The 19896-nt window shown below is 36.3% G+C and overlaps 1 protein-coding gene across 1 annotated transcript in view; it reads left to right on the forward strand.

Moving 5' to 3' along the window:
- Window positions 1-19896, forward strand: part of CPNE4 (copine 4) — a 943422-nt gene that overhangs the window by 210740 nt on the left and 712786 nt on the right. The window contains exon 2 of the mRNA XM_053714296.1: window positions 5834-6024. Coding sequence (XP_053570271.1) covers window positions 5845-6024 — 180 coding nt within the window. The 5' untranslated portion in view covers window positions 5834-5844. The remainder of the gene's footprint in view (window positions 1-5833; window positions 6025-19896) is intronic.

Here is a 19896-nt window from a genome sequence, read left to right on the forward strand (position 1 = left end):
AAGCCCTGATTTGCCCACGTACTATCTATCTAATTTTGACTGCACATTACACAGTCCAATAGCGGAGCTTTTGATCTCCAGAGGTGATACACATGAGGACACGGTTCCAACTGCTGGGTTCTACGCGGGCGTTCAGGTATTGACAGTGAGTTGCGATGATAATTAGCTACAGCTGTGCTTTGCAGGAGTCCTGACACGCCCCCATGATTAACCAATCATTGGTCAGGGGTGTAGGTATATAAAGCTCACGGGTATGGCGTGTACCATAAGAGTTTCCCGGTCTTGGTGAGCACGGCTTTCAGCCGATTTGAGGTAGGTGTCGCTATGATTTGTCCTGTGTGGTTTAGCTGGCTAATATAGATTATTTTGGTTTCTGTTAGAATTTATTTTAACAAGTCTTCTTACTCTAGGATATTTCTTCTGCGCATGGACCAATTGTTTTAGCTGATGTACATTTTGCTATTATGTTGCGGGTTGGCACATGTGATATTGATATGAACTATTCAAAATGTTTTGAGCATGTTGTTGTTAGCATGAATAAAGTTGTTAGCATGAATAAAGTATATGGCTTTGAAGCGCATAGTCGCGACAGCGTGTACTCTCTCTCTTAATTTCAACAGTGCAGTTCACGGGTGTTGTATCATTACTGCCAACCATTTTGTATATAGGTTCATTGCTAGATAGTGCGGAAGTTCCGTGTCTTGTTCTTGGTAATGTGCAGGATTATGTGTTAGTACTGTGGTTTTTTCCCATACTTATATATAGTTTAACTCTTTAGGCGCTTTACATCTTTTACTATACACCATGATGGGCTTCCTTTGCTAGTGATGAATTGCCAATAGCATTTCCGTTGCTATTTAGTTATCTGGACTCTATTTTATGATAGTGAGTTGTTTATTAAACTTGCGACCCTCATGACTAGTGTTTAGTTTCTGCTTTGAGCGTGTTTAGGTTAGTAAGGTTTGCTATTTGTTTGGTTGGCCAATATCTGGTACCATGTAGCGTTATCTATATAACTTCTACACTGAATTATCATATTAAGTAAGGCACATTTGCACACTCCACTGGTCTATGTTTTGAGCATATGGAGTGAGTTCTAAGGTTATATGATGTTGCTATGATGGCTGAGCACATCCTACCTAGTAAGAATAGTATGTACATTACTAGAGGAGAAGACAGATATTTGACACTTTGTATATAGGTGGCTGCCTTGCATAAATTAGGCTATGTGGTATAAGCTCCCTTAATTATGAATCATAGCTATTTTTTGGACATATCTGAGCGTGCCAGTGGCTATAGTTTTGCCGCTTGGTATGATTGTTGTTTCAGTTTGAGTGTATGGTCATACACTTTGGTTGACATGTTTTCATTTTTTCAAAAGTCAATAAGGTAAGCTTTCCAAATAATTTATGTAACCATGCGGAGTTGAATACTTGATAGGGGCATTTGGTCTCTATGAGTATTGATTTAATGGTATCCCTACTAGTAAGGGGATTGGCTCTCCTATAACTGCACCTATCTAAGCTGAGGGGTGGCCTGGTCAATATGTGTACTATCCATTGACATGTTGTGGTTATGATTAATTGGTTATGCTTGATATCCTTGTTTTTGATGCCTGGGTTGTCCTTATTTTAACTTTAGCATTAATATTTGGTGATGGGTGCATGTATTTTCATATTGTGGTTGCAAATATTGGTTGTTTTTTCTTTTATTCAACAGTTTTTACTTGTTTTGATGAAGGCACCCAGGTTCTGAACTACTGACCAAAGTTGGAGTGCTGGAACACCTGCTACTTTCAATTATATATATATATATATATATATATATATATATATATATATATATATATATATATATATATATATATATATATATATATATGTATAAATATATATATATATATAATATATCTATATATATCTATATATATCTATGTGCGTGTGTGTGTGTGTGTATTTGTGGAAGGTGTTCATGTGTACCTTAACATCAATGAGTATGATTAGGAAGCTGTACATTTTACAAACAAATATTGCCTTTCATTTAAATTTGCTCATAACCTGTAGGATCAAATTGCATAAATAAACCAAGCAATTGTGTAAGCTGCAGAGAGGGCCAGCACATAAGAGAAGCAGATGTCATCCGTGCTGAGGGTCTCACAGCAGAACGATTTAAACACAGACTTTACTAAAATCATCATAAACAGATAACCTCTGGTTCCTCTTACCTCTGATCTTTGTCTGTGTTTAAATCCTTGCCATTCTGCTGTGACACACTCAGAGTCAACACGACTCTCAGGCAGAAAGAAGGGGGAGGGGATTTCAGACCGTGCAGCTCTCTCTGTGCCCTGGCCCAAAACATTGCTCCTAACTAAAAAAAAAAACCTATACAAATGCAGCTGCCTCTACAGTGTGTTTATCCAGATGAAGATCATGACACTATTGATTATTCTAATGCTGCTGCAGAAACTGAATTGATATCATGCACATATAAATTCAGTTTCTGCAGCAGCATTAGAATAATCAATAGCATCATGATCTTCATCTGGATAAACACAGTGTAGACTAGAGTGCTGTAGGATAGTGAAGTTCACAGATTCCACTGACTTACCCCATGTCATGACAATGACCCGATCACATAACTGTCCTGGCCTGCTGCCTTGGTAAGAAATTCCCACAGTCCTGAGTCCTCCTCTACTCCAGGACCTCCGACCTCCACACTAAGCCACAAACGCTGCGCAGCTGACTGAGACTGTCACTGCACTTTGCCAAAGCCAAATGCAATACGGGCAGTCGGGCACGCAGTAACTTACTAACTTGCAGCAGTAGCAGCTCCCTCCTGGCTCCCTCCTGTCTACCAGACTTCCTTCCCGCCTGAACTGAAGCCCGGTCACTCTGTCAATCAGCAGGCACGCCTTCCACAGTGCTGAATGCTGATTGGCTGAGTGATCTAGCTCATCATGGAGGCGGTTTTAAGAACCTGCCTCCAATTGGAGCTACTGAGGGCCCGGCGAGTCACCAGTGGGTGGTGCAGCTCTAAGTGAGCAGAGGATTGCATGTTAGATCCATTGTTGCGCATTTAATGGAAGGCAGCGGACCGGCTCACTGCCTCCTAATTGCGCAACAATGGATGATATGCAGAATTTGGCTGCTGCGCAAGCGCAATAAAATACAATCAAAATTATGTGTTATTGTAGTTAAAATCACCATCGGGGGGTGGGGAGGTACCCTTGGTGCGGGGGTGGGCGTGGCCAAAATAAAATTAGAAAAAAAACTTTTTTTATTTTTAATAAATATTACTTGAAACCTTTTTTTTGCCCTGATTGGACAGGGGAGGCACTGCCTCCCCTGCCTCCTATTACTGCACATCACAGGACAGTGATCTCCACAATTCAACCTGATCGAGTATGATTAACCGCGAGTCTGAAGGGGTGGCTTTGCACCAGCAGCTCACAAGAGTTGCTGGTGCAATGCTGAATACTGAGAGTATGTATGTGTATATATGTTTATATGTTTGTACATTTGTATTAATGTATTTATATGTGTATATATGTATTTACAGACATATATACATATATAAATACAGAAATACATATGTATACATATAATAGAACTATCTATAAGTGCATTGGAGCCCTTTGCAGTCAAGTAGATAAAAACATGTAAAATCATATTTATGCAATATTCATATTTAATAAAGTCTTATGCTGTGTTTTTACTGTAAATATTTCACATTCCAATGTTCTGCACATAGCAGAATATGTTCTATGTATTTTAAATAGATTTGCCTATATATATCTGTATTTAACTATACCTATACATAATCATGTATATATATATATATATATATATATATATATATATATATATATATATATATATATACACACACATACTGTATATAGGAATATATAGATATATATTGTACCAAAATACCATCAGATATATGTAGAACTATGTATTTATGAATAAATAGAACATATTCTGTTATGTAAGAATGTGAAATATTCATATTTTCATGTCGGGTTAGGACACTTGAGAATATGTGATCGGGTTTGCATGCAAATAGGGTGTTATTTTTTTTCATTTTTTTTTTTTTTTTGCTCCATTGACTTCTATGGGGGAATATCACAAACAGTTGTGTGCGAGCGGGAGCATTAAATACCGCTCCACTTGTAACCTGGCCAAAGTATATATGTAAAAATGGTTGGATATCGAAATTTAGTAACCAGATCAAAATTGTATTTTACCTTTGTTGAAATATATTTACAGATCAAAGCAGCCTTGTGTAATTGTAAGCTGGATGTCACAATGCTACAGTTTGGTACTTTTTTATGGCTTGACACTTCTTCATACCTACAACTGCTCCAACTCAGTCTCCATATTCCATATTAACAACACTAAATAAGAGAGCTCCTCTTCTTTACAGCTGGTTCAGCAATGTATTTTCTGAATAGATGTAAATTATATTCTGAGTCTGTACAGAACTCCCAGCAGGTCTGGTTTGTGCACTATGGGCTTTTGGTACTTCTGACAGATTCCTTTCTATTTAATGTCCTGATTTCACAAAGAAAACAATATCCAAAACTCGGTCACTACATAGATCAATCCACTTTATTATAAATAAACAATATAATTCTTCAGCACTTCAGAAATAGTAAAACCAAACTTTTATTTCAAATCACTAAAATTCACAATTTGTCAGTTTTAGAAGAGAGTGTAGGGATGACCGGAACTCATGATGAGGTCAAAAAGTTTGGTTTTACTAATTCTGAAGTGATAAAGAATTACATTGTTACACAACCACTGGTGGAGGTACTATACAGCTTGTATGTATTAAAGGGACACTGAAACCACATTTTTTTCTTTCATGATTCAGATAGAGCATGCAATTTTAAGCAACTTTCTAATTTATTCCTATTATCAAATTTTCTTCATTCTCTTGGAATCTTTATTTTAAAAGCAAGAATGTAAGTTTAGATGCCGGACCATTTTTGGTGAACAACCTGGGTTGTGCTGGCTCCTTAGCGTAGATGCTTTCTTTTCAAATAAAGATAGCAAGAGAACAAAGAAAAATTGATAATAGAAGTAAATTAGAAAGTTGCTTAAAATTGCATGATCTATCTGAATAAAAAAATGGGTTTAGTGCCCCTTTAAGCTGATAAGAAAATAGCTTTTTTCTAAGAAGGACTACATATGTGGAAGGGATATAACGGCACCGTACTTTAAGTAAAGCTAGGGACAACTTAAAACCCTCATATCCACACCTATGTATGTACTCAGCACACCTAACACCCATGAAAAATCTTGATTCAACCCTCTGACCATCAAGACTCTCAGTAGAAATTTTCAGGAATTTTCAGGAGTGTTTCTGTGTATATGTAGGTTTAGGGGTCACAATATGTAAACATTGTTTATTTGAAGCCTCTTAAAATTGTATATAGAACATCTAAAATTAGGTCATTTGTCCCATAAGCAAATAAAAAATAAAATAAAGATCAAACTAGATGTTTTTCATTCTTAACTGAATGTGTTCATTCTTTTTAATTTGACTTGTTCAGTTTTTAATATAATGTAGTTGGTTAGATCTCTACATTTTTGTTTACCAGCATAGCTCTGGGGGTTGTATTTACCAGCCAGTGAGTAATCTATACCTAGAGATAAGTTTGCATTCCCTGGTTAGTCCAAGTTGCAAAATAAACTGCTTTAATTGAACCTGTCTCATGAAAACAATGTTTTTAACATTTTTATTTTTGCTCGTTCAAATGCATAGTGTACCTTTAATTGTAAGTGAGTGGTAACTTACTTTGTAACTTTGTTTATTTTTCTCCCCCCAGAACTAAACATTATGAATAAAATGAGCAACATTTATGAATCAGCAGCCAACACCCTTGGGATTTTCAACAGCCCATGCCTTGCAAAGGTTGAACTAAGGGTTTCATGCAAAGGAATATCAGACAGAGATGCACTGTCCAAGCCAGACCCTTGTGTTATCCTGAAAATGCAGTCACATGGGCAATGGTTTGAGGTAAGTCCAAACCCACAGTTAACCCTTTGTCTGGCTGATATAATAGTCATAAACTCAATCTCTACTCTCCACAAAATGTACAATTTTATGTGTGGTTAAAAGATTCTTACTTGTATATTGTGATACCCAAATATAGTTATAATGGTACCTTACATTGTTTAAATGTGTTCTTGCTTGCAATGCAAACCACCTGTTGCATACAATTGCTTATGTAATTAAACATGGCTGCTTTAAGCAAATCCCTTTACAACACGGTTATCAAAATGTAATCTTTGCTAAGAACTCTACAGAATAAATAGAGATTAGTCATGACAAAATACATATGGGTTCAGGAATTTTATTAATTTATTACTAAGTGTTATAATTTCTAAAAGTTATACATATTAACCAAACTGTCAATTTAAATTGTTTTCTCAATTTTAATATCTTTATGTATATTTGCTAGCTATGCACTGCAAAGCATATATATGACAGTATGTATTGATAGCAGTTCATAAACAGTTAGATTACTAATGAGATACAAATGAAAGTTAAAAATGTGATACACCTACATCAACTTTTTTATTTAGTAGAGGCTATATATACATATACATAGAGCCCTGCACACCTCTCTTTCTGTTTTTTTTTTCTATGTAGTTTTATTGTCAGTATACTGTATATGAGGACTTGGAGTTGTGCCAAAAATATGTTTTTTTTTATTGTTTCTGGTTCCCTGTATCACGGGGATACAGAGATTTTCAAATCACTGCAGACCCTTGATATTGACAGATATCGACAAAGCAGAAAGGAGCATACTAGTCCCTTGCCTGTCAGAGGAGGCTTAATTGTGGCAGCTAAGGAGTCAGTCACCAATATGTTATTGCATAAGGGGTGTCTAATTATTAAATGTGTACACATACACTCTCATAAGAGGTTAGATTCTTGATACTGAGCACATTCATCAAGCCTTTCTGTAATTAAATTACCAACAAAAAAAGATTCTGAGCACTAGAATTACAAATAAACCAATATTTACAAATAAATACTGATTTATAATTTTATTTATAATTTTGGTGCACAGAATTATATAAAAAAAAATATTGTAATTATACTGTTTTAAATAAATTACTTGGTATAGAACAGCTTTTCTAACTACATTGACGTTCTAACTTTAAATTCTTAATAGCTGATATCATTTAAAGTAATTGCAGTACACACCTTTAATAGACAGCTGTGGGGCCCAAAGTGGCATGTACACAGTATTGCTACTTTTTCCTTTTCCAGTATGACACCCAAATGTATCTCATATGCATGGAGTATAGGAATAAATTTAAAATAAAAAATAAAAAAAAATCATACCCATATGTCTTTTGGAATAGGATGCTAGACCTTTAACTAGATGTAACACCTACACAATCATGATATGCTCATTATTTGACAACTTCACTGCTATTTGTTTACTAAACAAAGCCTGTATTGATAGATACAACTTTGTATTTCTTCTGACAATGGAAATATTGCAGTTTCTGTATAGCAGAATTGATTTTTCAATCTTTGGATTCATAATCATACACCATGCGTCCTCATATTTCTTATAAAATTGCATCCTACTGTTCAGATAGAATATGTGAACACTATTTCAAAATAGCTCATACAAGAGCATGTCAGTTTCTATACATGTGATAGAAATCATATCAGTATGTGACAGTAAATAAGTTCAAAACTAATGTGGTACAGCACATGGCCCAGGGACCAGCTAAGATCCTAAAATGATTTCTGTTTGGCTCTAACTCTGAGTTGTCTTTGAAGGTATTTTTACAGGGATTGTATTTTTCCGCAGACTGTTTACAGAGCTCTCAGTACCTCCGCATAAGATGGTCATATTTTGGGATAAAAGTGAAACCAGGGACCACCCATATATGCCCCTGTACTAACCTACCTATGGCATGACATGGTATGTGTTCATGTGACATGCTTATGATATAATTGAGGGGAATGCCATATAATGTAATATGCAATATACATTCACCCTATTTCACTCTCAATCCTTCTATTGCCTAACTTAAAGGGACACTGAACCCAAATTTTTTCTTTCATGATTCAGATAGAGCATGTAATGTTAAGCAACTTTCTTATTTACTCCTTTTATCAATTTTTCTTTGTTCTCTTGCTATCTTTATTTGAAAATTATGAAGCAGCGAGCCCATTTTAGGCTCAGCACCATGGATAGCGCTTGCTTATTGGACATTTAGCCACCGATAAGCAAGCCTAACCCCGGTTCTCAACCAAAAATGGGCCAGCTCCTATGCATCAGATTCCTGCTTTTTAAATAAAGATAGCAAGAGAACAAAGAAAAAATTATAATAGGAGTAAATTAGAAAGTTGCTTAAAATTGCATGCTCTATCTGAATCATTAAAGAAAAAAAATAGCGTTTAGTGTCCCTTTAATTTCCAATTCAGAGCCAGAATATGTAATTAATACAGTGAACAAATAAAGCAATGTCTTCCTTTCATTTTATATTCATTAGACCTTCAATCTTTTATTTAAAAAAGACCACTATAGCAACAATAAAAATATTCTTCTTATTAAATAGCAGTTAAATATTTCAAGTTTTATTATCTCCAATACATATCTGCCATCTATAGCTGGGCTTCCAAACTCCAGTCCAAAGGATCCACTAATGAATCATATTTTCAAGTACAGCACAGGTAATATAATAAGCTGAGCAGTTATTGGCCCCCTTATTGCAGATTCTGGCCAATTTCAGTGCATGCTTGCTCATGTTAAGAATCAGTGGCTTAATGTGTTTGCAACCTCAAATTGTAAACGTCCGTCATTAGACAACCCAGGCTTATTCATCCCGGATGACTGACAAACCCTGCTCTTGCGTATGATGGGGCAGGTTTGCACACGCAATTGCATGAGCAGTCTTAAATTCAGGCAGCTGATGTTGCTCTATGAGAGCCTTGTTCACACAGAGATTAATTAAATGGGGGCAATTGTAACTAACTAACTAACCTGTTCTCATCAAAGGTGATCTTTCCCATCAAAGGAGATCTTAAAAATCTTGCATGTTAATGGGTCATGAGGACTGGAGTTGAGGAACCATAATCTATGGTCCATTGAAACTAATTAGGTAATATAGTAAAGGGGTTGAACACTATTTTACAATGAGCTCCCTTTTCTTCTCTATGGCTAACTCATAGTACTATCATCAGAAAAACATAACTGGAGTTAAGAACTTACATGAAATAAATTCTCATTTATGGAAGATATCTAGTTTAGTTTGCTGCAATGCTTTACACAGGAAATGAGGCAGAAACATTGCTTGATTTTACTTTAAAGACATTGTGTCAATCTCAGAATCAGCCTAGAAAATGATTAGTTTCTTACATGAGTTTTAGCCTTAGCATACATTATGAAAATTAATTAAGGACTCACAGAGATTCCAGTGACCCTCAAGCTTGCTTTTTTGGCAACAACACAGATATGGATAGCAGATGGTGTTGGAGCAAGAAGGTACACAACAAGCAATCTAAGATTTAACCTACGGATATAATTAGTTTATTGATTCAAGAGACATTATTGTGAGTTAAAGGCACAACATCCATACTTCATAAGAACTGTATTTGTATCAGTTTATATTTATATATATATATGCTTAGACCTCAATATGTTGCTAGTTCACAAGCTTACTGTAATTGTGTTAAGCAATGGCAACTAGTTGTACAGGGGAAACATTAGAAGTGAGGTGATATGTTGCTTGTGATGTTCCTTAAGGGTTAAAACTGGTAATATACATTTAATTATATATCTCTTCAGTCCTATGGACTCAATAACTCAAAAATGGTATTCCCGGTTATTGATTATGTTAGCTACTCTATATATAGCATGTTAAACCCAGAGTGACATTTTAATTGTTTTTATTTGGAACATCTGTCTTGAATCAGAATCCTAAAGTCCATTGGTGTGACACGTGCACCTATTGAGCGCTATACTCTAAGCCAGCTGAGGCTCATTGATGTGTGAATAAGATTCCTTTGAAGCTTGGGAGGCATTTTGTTTATATAACAGTATTATGCTTTTTTCCTCTTTAATTTTTTAAAATGGGTTTGTTCTTCAAATGGGAAATGTAATACACCTGTCGTGTATTCTTCTTCAAAGGAGTAAATTACACTATACTGGACGGGGGACTGTATTACATTTTTGTGGGAGTGCACTGTGTTTATTTATTTTATTTTTTTATTTATTGTGACATTTGATTTTTTGTAAATTAACACAGTTGTGTGTAAATGACTGGCATTTTGTTTTGCTATACTTTCTTTTTATGCTGGTATCCTTATAAGTGTTTAGAACAAGGAGGTTCCCTGATGGTTAAATCAGAGAGGTAAGGGTGAGCAAATAATTACCCTGATCCCTCTTATAGTAATATATACATACAGGAGGGCAGTGCCTAGTGTCTAAATATAAGTTTAATAAATAGAAAGAGGAAAAGAAACACTATATGGCACACTAAATGCTATAAGAGGGTGATACATTGTATCATATTGAGTATAGAAGGGGTTAACCGGATAAATTAAAACTCAACTTTTACTCAAGGTGTACAGCATAATACTATTAATCCTCAAACGGTTATCACAAGAGAAGAGGCGTGTCCGCCAATGTACTGGAGGGAGTTCCCAGGTAGGTCGCACAAATATGGACTTTTAAATCTTCAGCCAAAGTGACTAATGCCTATTTACCGTTTATTACCTTGATATGTACTGCCAGAACTCCAACCTTATGCATTAAGTATAAGCTCATGCTGAGATATCATGTGGATAATGAGGCTATACATTTCACAGCACAGAAAGGCAACATCTATTGAATATGTATAACTTATGCATAATCAAATGGTAGTGATGAACTATATGCATATAAGATATTAATACTTACAATTGGACCTAACATAAATGTTTTACATAATGGTACTGACACCTTATATAAATTATGATGAACTCTCTGGTGTGATTTCTTTACAATTATACTGACTTTCTAACATATGCCCAATCAGTAAAACAGATATGGCATGCTCCGAACAACACTGTTACCCCAGTGTGTATCCTGATTGGTCCAAAGTGCGAGAGTGTGTGCCCTTACTGTAGCTTTTGGATTGGTGCCAACATCCCTCATATTAGCCAATCGCTATACTTCCTTCTACGTTTGGGGCTTTCCTAAATCAATGACGCTCTATGCTTTGCTAACGTGATTGGCTGTCTTACATATGAATGGACAAAGATCAGGGGCAATCGGTCGGTGCCTTTGAAAAAGCAGTCGTGAAATGCACGTCAGGCATTCGCACTGCTCCCTGCTGGTGTCCTCTAATTTGATACTCATAACCGCTGTAATTTGTACGTGTTTCCGGTTTTCTTAATGTTTAAACCACTCTTAGTTTGAGCCTTGTGTAGCTGTTAGGTAGTTGTTGGCTATTTGTGTAGCTCTACTTAAATAGTATTAATTGGTAAACCATTCCAGCCACTTTAGCTGTGAATCTTATAATTGTTCCTCTTGATGCTACCCATACAAGCATAATCCTATAGCCCAAGGCCTCTATTTATCAAAGGTCTTGCGGACCTGATCCGACAGTGCGGATCAGGTCCGCAAGACCTCGCTAAATGCGGAGAGCAATACGCTCTCTGCATTTAACATTGCACCAGCAGCTCACAAGAGCTGCTGGTGCGACGCCGCCCCCTGTAGACTCAGGAAGCTGTCAATCAACCTGATTGTACTCGATCGGGTTGAATTGCGGCAATGTCTGTCCGCCTGCTCAGAGCTCGCCAGAAACATGGGGCATCAAGCTCCATTCAGAGCATGATAGATAGGCCCCCAAGCCTTACAAACTGGTATTCTATACAGCTACAGTACGGTAGGTAATAGGAATCAGCCTAATAGCTGTTGGTTACCTGTGCAAATCTACAATAACGGTATTAATTAAGAAACTATTCCAGCCACTTTGGGTGTGAATTTTATAATCGTTCTTTTTGATGCTACTCACACTAATATAATCCTATAGCCCTAGCTCTACAAGCTGGTATTCTATACAGCAACATACCGGTATTATAATGTAATAGGATTCAGCCACTGTGGCTATTGAATCCATAGCTTTATCTCTAGGCCACCTTTATGTTAATTATCCTATGTACTCTTATCTATGACCAGGTAGCCCTATATCATGCCAGCATATTAAATGTGAATAGATGTTGCCTTTTTTTTGCTGTGAAATTTATAGCCTCACTATCCACATGATATCTCAGCATGAGCTTACACTTAATGCATAAGGTTGGAGTTCTGGCAGCAGATATCGAGGTAATAAACGGTAAATAGGCATTAGCCACTTTGGCTGAAGATTTAATAGTCCATATTTGTGCGACCTACCTGGCAACTCCCTCCAGTACATTGGCGGACACGCCTCTTCTCTTGTGATAACCGTTTGAGGATTAATAGTATATTGCCGTAAACTCAGGGAGCAGTCCACTGTATATGTTTTTTAGTTGTTCTTAAATGTTTGTGTATTCACCTTTTTTATATATACCTTGAGTAAAAGTTAAGTTTTAATTTATCCGGTTAACCCCTTCTATACTCAATATGATACAATTTATCACCCTCTTATAGCATTTAGTGTGCCACATATTGTTTCTTCTCCTCTTTCTATTTATTATCCTTATCAGTGTGTCATGAAATAAACGGTTGTGAGATAGATGCGGTTTCCATTGATTATAATGGACTGAACTCCCAACTCATGTCTGTGATGACATTTTCCTCAAGATAGTTTCACTAACAAGTTTTATTGAATCCAGGTTATTGACAGCTTGATCAGTGCAAGTTCAATTGTCCCTAATTGGCCACAGCAAAGAAAATAAGATAAACATACTCAAGAGGAGTTTGAAGATGTTGTTCTTGGAATACCAAACAATGCAAATATTTCTAATCAAATAAGCTATCATTGTTAATAAACATTTATTAGTTTAAGCAAATCATTTAAAATAAAGTGCTTAATTGCTGACATACTTAGCATATATATATATATATATATATATATATATATATATATATATATATATATATATATATATAAAATATATATTTAATATCCCCCATAGGGTGTTTGAAAAAAAGGAAAAGCTTACATTGAATACTGAAATTATTAGACTCAATGAGCATTAAACACATACTTAAATCCTTCCAACTAATGTATAAAAAACACAGTGAAGATCATTGCAATGTATAATTGTTTAATTTTCCAGCTATTACTGTAGTTTTCCTCTTTTTCCTCTGCCACTTGTGATTGTTCCCATTATGTATGGGCACAGTTCTAAAATAAGATGAACTTTCTGTGCTCATGACATCCTGTTGCAAGAATAACAATAATCTTTATCTAAGGTAAGGGCAAGGGTCAGTTGTGAGGCTAGGGTGAGTGCTAGGATTAAGGTTAGTGCTAGGGCTAAAGCTATTACTAAGGCTTAGGTCTAGGCAAAAGTACAGTGTTAGAGTTAAGGCTTGAGCATGGGTTTAAGTTTATGAGTAGGGTAAAAACTAGGATTAAGCTTATTGCTAGAGTTATGGCTAGAGATAAGGTTATGTTTATAGTTGGGGTCAGGACTAGGGTAAGGGCTAGGATTAATGTGAGAGCTAGGGTTATGGTTAAAGCTATGGAAAGCTGACTAGAAAATATCTCCTGAACATCTCTATGTAAAAAAGAAAGATATTTTACCTCAAAAGTTCCTCAGTAGCCACCTCCCATTGTAAAGGATTTCTAAGCAGCATTTTAGTGTGTCTGTCCTGGGACATCTGAAGGGATGAGCATCGTACACTCTCATCTTATTTCACCAATCAGGTAAAGGAAGCTTGCTATGAAATCTCATGAGAGTTACGGTAAGTCAAATCTCATGAGATCACAGTAAAAGTTCATGACCTCAGCACTGCTGATGCTGATTGGCTGCTGTTCATTTCTTCATTTTTTTTATTTTTTTTACCTGCAGCTGGGAGCAGTTGAGTATAACTTTTTACACAGAACTTACTCTGCTGAGCTGAGGAGATTCTGAGGTAAAATATTTTCCTTTTTTACATAGAGATGCTCAGGTGATATTTTCCTGTCAGCTTTTTACAGTTATACTGCATCAGTTTCAAGTGATTTAGCATATGAGTATTATGTCCCTTTAAATGTCTTCATCTAATATATAAATAGGCTGAGTTATGCACAAATGGCACAGCTGCAGCCACAATATTCAATGAGGCTGACATTCTTGTATTGCCATCATATAATTGAATGGCAACTCAATTATCTTTTATTTGACAGCTCCCAACTTGAAGAAATGACTGGTTTGAATATACAGGCATATATTATTGTGTGGCAATACATAGTATCTACGTTTTACAGGTTGCCGATAGCATTTTAGCAAGATTGAATTTATCACAATCTCAGCAGAACTTCACAGCGTACATATTGTGCAGTCTTTGGCTGCTATAGAAGTGTCTCTCCTCTATAGAACATTTTCTCAGGCAACAGACTATGCTTTACAAATGGGCTGTGTGTCATATCACCTTCTTTACTATGAAAAACCGACAAGCGAGGAGAAGCTGCTCAGCGCTGTGTCACATTTGTGAATTCACACGTTTGTGTACTGCTGAACTATTATTAACAGGGATCAGATTCAAGGTCCTTAAAGAAAGATTACCAGTATGATGGGGTACATAGTATGCACTATATAACTCAGTCCTAAAGGTGCAAATGAATTAACAAATGGGCTAGATTTAATTATTTATTCCTAAATTACATTGTGTAAAAATATCAAGATTCTTTAACTAGGACAAAGGATTATTAAGGATTAATTTAATATAAGTATCTTATGCTGTGTGCTTTGTTTTTATATTGATGAGATAAAATATGCAGATTAATGTATTGATTATATATAATCCAGTTCAGGAGGACACTGATCTCTCACAATACTTTAGTATGATTAAACCCTGGGGATATACAGATGTCTTTCATCTTATGGGCACTAATTTTAAAGGAACATCATAGACAAAACATTTCAATTATGTATATGAAAGAGCTGCATGTAAACATGTTGTGTATATATATTTTTTGCCGTTAAAAAGTTATGCAAAACCTGTTTGTATTTAAAAGGGACTTGAAACGCGTTGAGATTGTAAAGTAATTATAAGTAATTGAAATATAACAGCAAGATTACAAGTTGTGCGCTATAACGGGTGTGTAAATAATGCAAAAAAAATAGCGTTATCGCACTTTCTATAGCGCTGCCATTACGAGTAACTGTAGAACCTTCTCTTGTTGTGCGGTATGATGCGCTAAGCTCCATAACGCACAAAACCCAAGGCCTAACTCTAGTGCTTGTGCACGCTTTCCCCCATAGACATCAATGAAGAGAAAGTGTTAGAAAAAAAACTAACACCTACGATGGCAGAATGGCGATCACCGTAACGCAATCCCCATTGATGTCTATGGTGAAAAGAAAATTACGTTAAAATTTAGCACCCTAACATAAACACCTAGTCTAAATACCCCTAATCAGCTGCTCCCCGACACTAAATAAACCTATTAACCCCTAAACTGCAGCCCCCCACATCACGACTATTAAATAAACCTATTAACCCCTAATCCCCCGCCCACCCACATCGCCAACACTATTTAAACCTATTAACCCCTAAACAGCTGGCCCCCCACATCACCAACACTATGATAAATAATTAACCCTGAAGCCGCCAGCCCCCAACATCGCAACTAATAAACTAAACCTATTAACCCCTAAACCACCGGCCCCCCACATTACCAACACTATAATAAATTATTAACCCCGAAGCCGCCAGCCCCCAACATCACAACTAATAAACTGAACCTATTAACCCCAAAACCACCAGTCCCCCACATCGTAAAACAATAAATTAAACTATTAACCCCTAAACCTAACACCCCCCTAACTTTAAATTAAAAGTTACAATATAACTATCTTAAAACAAATTACTAAGAATTGGAAGTGCATACCTCAAAATTCACAGACCCTATTCTGCTACATATCTGTCCCTAGCTGGCTTCAGCAGAGATGATAAGACAACTGAACTGCAGAGCTATGGATATTTTGCTAACAAAGTGACAGTGGCTAGAAATCCGGCTTAGAATATAGGCGAATGCTGCTGGAAATGGCCATATTCTGCATTCATTTGTTAACAAAAAGTCTGAATGCACATTCCTAGTGGCTAGACTTGTTTACTGCAATAAGAAGCCTGATTTGGCTCCTCCAGATAAGGCAACCGAGTGGTATATTGAGTTGAAATATTGTAATTACAAAGTGTTTACTGTCCCTTTAAATTGAAAGCAATACTGCAGTATTAGTCTTGTACTTTCTACTAATACTCATTGGTTGATAAGGACGACGCCCCTGAGGGACATGACTGCAAGACTCACAAGATCACATTGCTTTATTCAGGGCAGAAGAATAGTTTTTTCATAAACACAAAAAACTGAAATACATGCTGATATTTTGTGTGTTTTTTTTTAAATTATAATAATAAACAGAAGAAAGGGTTATCCCAAAGAAATTCAAATGTTAATGTTGATCAAAACACACCTTTTCAGTGTCCGGGTCATATACGGAAACACACTCACCCCAAATACCCAAATGCCAGACTTATCCTGTTCGATGATGGCATATAACATCCAGAGCTTATGAGGTTTAGTCTGAGTCAGCCATCAGAGGTAATGGAGACATCCGGGGGAACCGTAATCCATATCCGGATTCTGGCCTCCGGCACTCGGCTATGAGGAGATGACGTCAGCTGTGACGTAGGAAAGGATGGGAGGGGTGAGGGTTTTCTTCGCCCGGTGCTTTGTAATCACTTAGAGAAAAAGCGGAGCCCAATGACTGGTAATATTCAATGTAGAACAAACTGAAGAGATGCTCCCGCTGATATAAACAGTAGAATCTTTATTGAGTATCACAGAAGGTTAAAAAACATCGGAAAAAACCTTCTGTGATACTCAATAAAGATTCTACTTTTTATACCAGCGACACCATCTCTTCAGTTTGTTCTTTTCTTAATTATAAACAAAGACAAATCTGCATTGGTTTCTGCTGGTGAAGATGTGACTAAAGAAAAGCTAGCACATTTTGCAATAGGTAATAAGCTTTCACAGCCCTGTGGCCTAAAAAAGTAGATGGATATTTAGCTTTTCTAAACTCCAGTATTTAATAGAACATTAAATTCATAAAATGTTTAAAGGGATAGTACATGTGGAAAATAATCACTGCATGCCTGATCACGGCATCTAACTAAATGTAGTGTGCTCCTGCAGCTGTAGGCTGCTTACCCAGGGCAAGAGCGCACTACATTTAGTTAAATAGCACGATCTGGCATACTATAATTAGATGCATTTAAAAAAAAAAAAAAACAGAATCAGAAGAGGCTGGCGGGGAGCGGAAGGTAACCATGATTTGAGAAAAAAAAAAAGCTTCTTTTACTGGGTCCATTTCTTCATAACATATAGTATATTTTATTTATATAGACAGAACCTGAAACTACTCTAAAGATGGAGTTAAATCAATATGACAATCAAACCATTCTTTTAGATATTATTGATAGTATAGGGTATTTCCTCCAAAGGCCTATTTAATTTACAGAGAATCTGTTTCCTTACTCATATTTAATTATTTGTAACCAGGAAGTAGCGTCTCAACTTGGCAGCCAAACTTACCTGGCATGAAATTTATTGTTTCAAACTTCCAAAAATATTAATGGAGCATGTTGTTTTATTTAACATTTTAATCAAGAAAAATCAGCAGGAGCTCAAAGACAGGAATATCTTATGGTGATAATTGGTTATGCATAAATTATCATTTTAAATACCCAAGCATGTTTTAATATAGAATAAACATGCACAAATGCATAACATAATTATGCCTGAGCTTTGAAGGGCAAGGTACTTCTGAATAAACATTCTTTCATTTTCAGGTTTCCCAAAAGCCCATGTTTACTAAGTGGTGCCTTTCCAAGACTAACTGCGTGTACTAGAAGACACTCTGAAATTGATTTATTCCAAGGTTAGAATTATCACATTGATTTATGATAAACATAAAGGGACAGGTCATCTAAAGCTCTCTGGACTGGATGGTTCCACAAAGAATTTAGGTATTTTAGTTGTATCCTGGATGTAAAGGAGAGACACCTAAATAGCAATCGGCTAGATTATGAGTTTTGCGTTATGGCTCATAACGCTGCTTTTTCACTACCGCTGCTATTACGAGTCTTGCAGGTATAGCTGTACCGCACACTTTTTTGGCCGTAACGCAATGTAACTACCGCACCTTTCAAAAAGTCCTTTTTCAATGGGACTTCCATAGCGCCGGTATTACGAGTTTTGCCTGGGAGGCCAAAACATGAGCGATACAGCCTATACCGACAAGATTCGTTCCCCATCTAAAGTCAGTAGTTATGGGTTTTGCGCTATAAAGCTGTAGCATAAAACTCATAACTAAAGTGTTAAAAAGTACACTAACACCCATAAACTACCTATTAACCCCTAAACCGAGGCCCTCCCGCATCGCCGCCACTATAATAAAAATATTAATGCCAAAAGAAAAGTGAATACTCCACGTATTACAATGTAGTAGGATCCTAAATAAAGTCCCATATATGCTCAAAGACAGACAGTAGTAAAGGACACATAGCGTATAGTCAGTAGCGTGAAAGTCAAACCTGACTCACCACTCCAAGGAAGGCTGTATAACATCCACCCGGCTGGGGCCGTAGGCATATAGCCAAACCTTACCCTGTTCACATTTGGGTATTGCTCATTCTCACTTCGGTCGCTGCATTCGCTTCTCCGTAGCGTTCACCATCAGCTTGTGATCCTATAGCACTTCCGGGTGACGTCAGATGCCGCATCCACATGGCTTACACCAATCACGCCCTCTTCACTGACCACTATGTTTAAACTCCTTCTGCCAATTCTTCAGGGACTTCATCCAAGGCTGGGGAAAATACTGTTAAAGATGGATAGGAGGGTTCCTCTCCCTTCAAGGTAAATAGAAAAAAAGGATCCATGGGAAACAGTTTTCCAAAAGATAAAATCAAGTAGACTTTATTCAAATGATTAAAATTACATGGGCATCTAGGTGGAATAAAAAAAAAGTAGAAGAGCCGGTCTTACGCGTTTTGGCAAGACAAAGCCGTAATCAAAGACCGGCTCTTCTACTTTTTTTTATTCCACCTAGATGCCCATGTAATTTTAATCATTTGAATAAAGTCTACTTGATTTTTTCTTTTGGAAAACTGTTTCCCGTGGATCCTTTTTTTTAATAAAAATATTAACCCCTAATCTGCCGCTCCGGACATCGCCACCACTATAATAAACATATTAACCCCTAAACTGCTGCACTCCCACATCGTAAACACTAGTTAAATATGATTAACCCCTGATCTGCCGCCGCCAACGTCACTGCCGCCACTATACTAAAGTTATTAACCCCTAAACCTAACCCTAAGTCTAACCCTGACACCCCTAACTTTAATATAATTAAAATAAATCTAAATAAAAATTACTATCATTAACTAAATAATTCCTATTTAAAACTAAATACGGTACTTACCTGTGCAATAAACCCTAAGCTAGCTGCAATATAACTAATAGTTACATTGCAGCTATCTTAGGTTTTATTTTTCTTTCACAGCTAAGTTTGTATTTATTTTAACTAGGTAGAATAGTTAGTAAATAGTTATTAACTACCTATTTAAAATAAATACAAATTTACCTGTAAAATAAAACCTAACCTGCCTCACACATTACACTACAATTAATAAATTACACCTAATCTAATAGCCCTATCAAAATAAAAAAG

This window comes from Bombina bombina, chromosome 5, assembly GCF_027579735.1.
Source record: "Bombina bombina isolate aBomBom1 chromosome 5, aBomBom1.pri, whole genome shotgun sequence".
Lineage (NCBI taxonomy): Eukaryota > Metazoa > Chordata > Amphibia > Anura > Bombinatoridae > Bombina > Bombina bombina.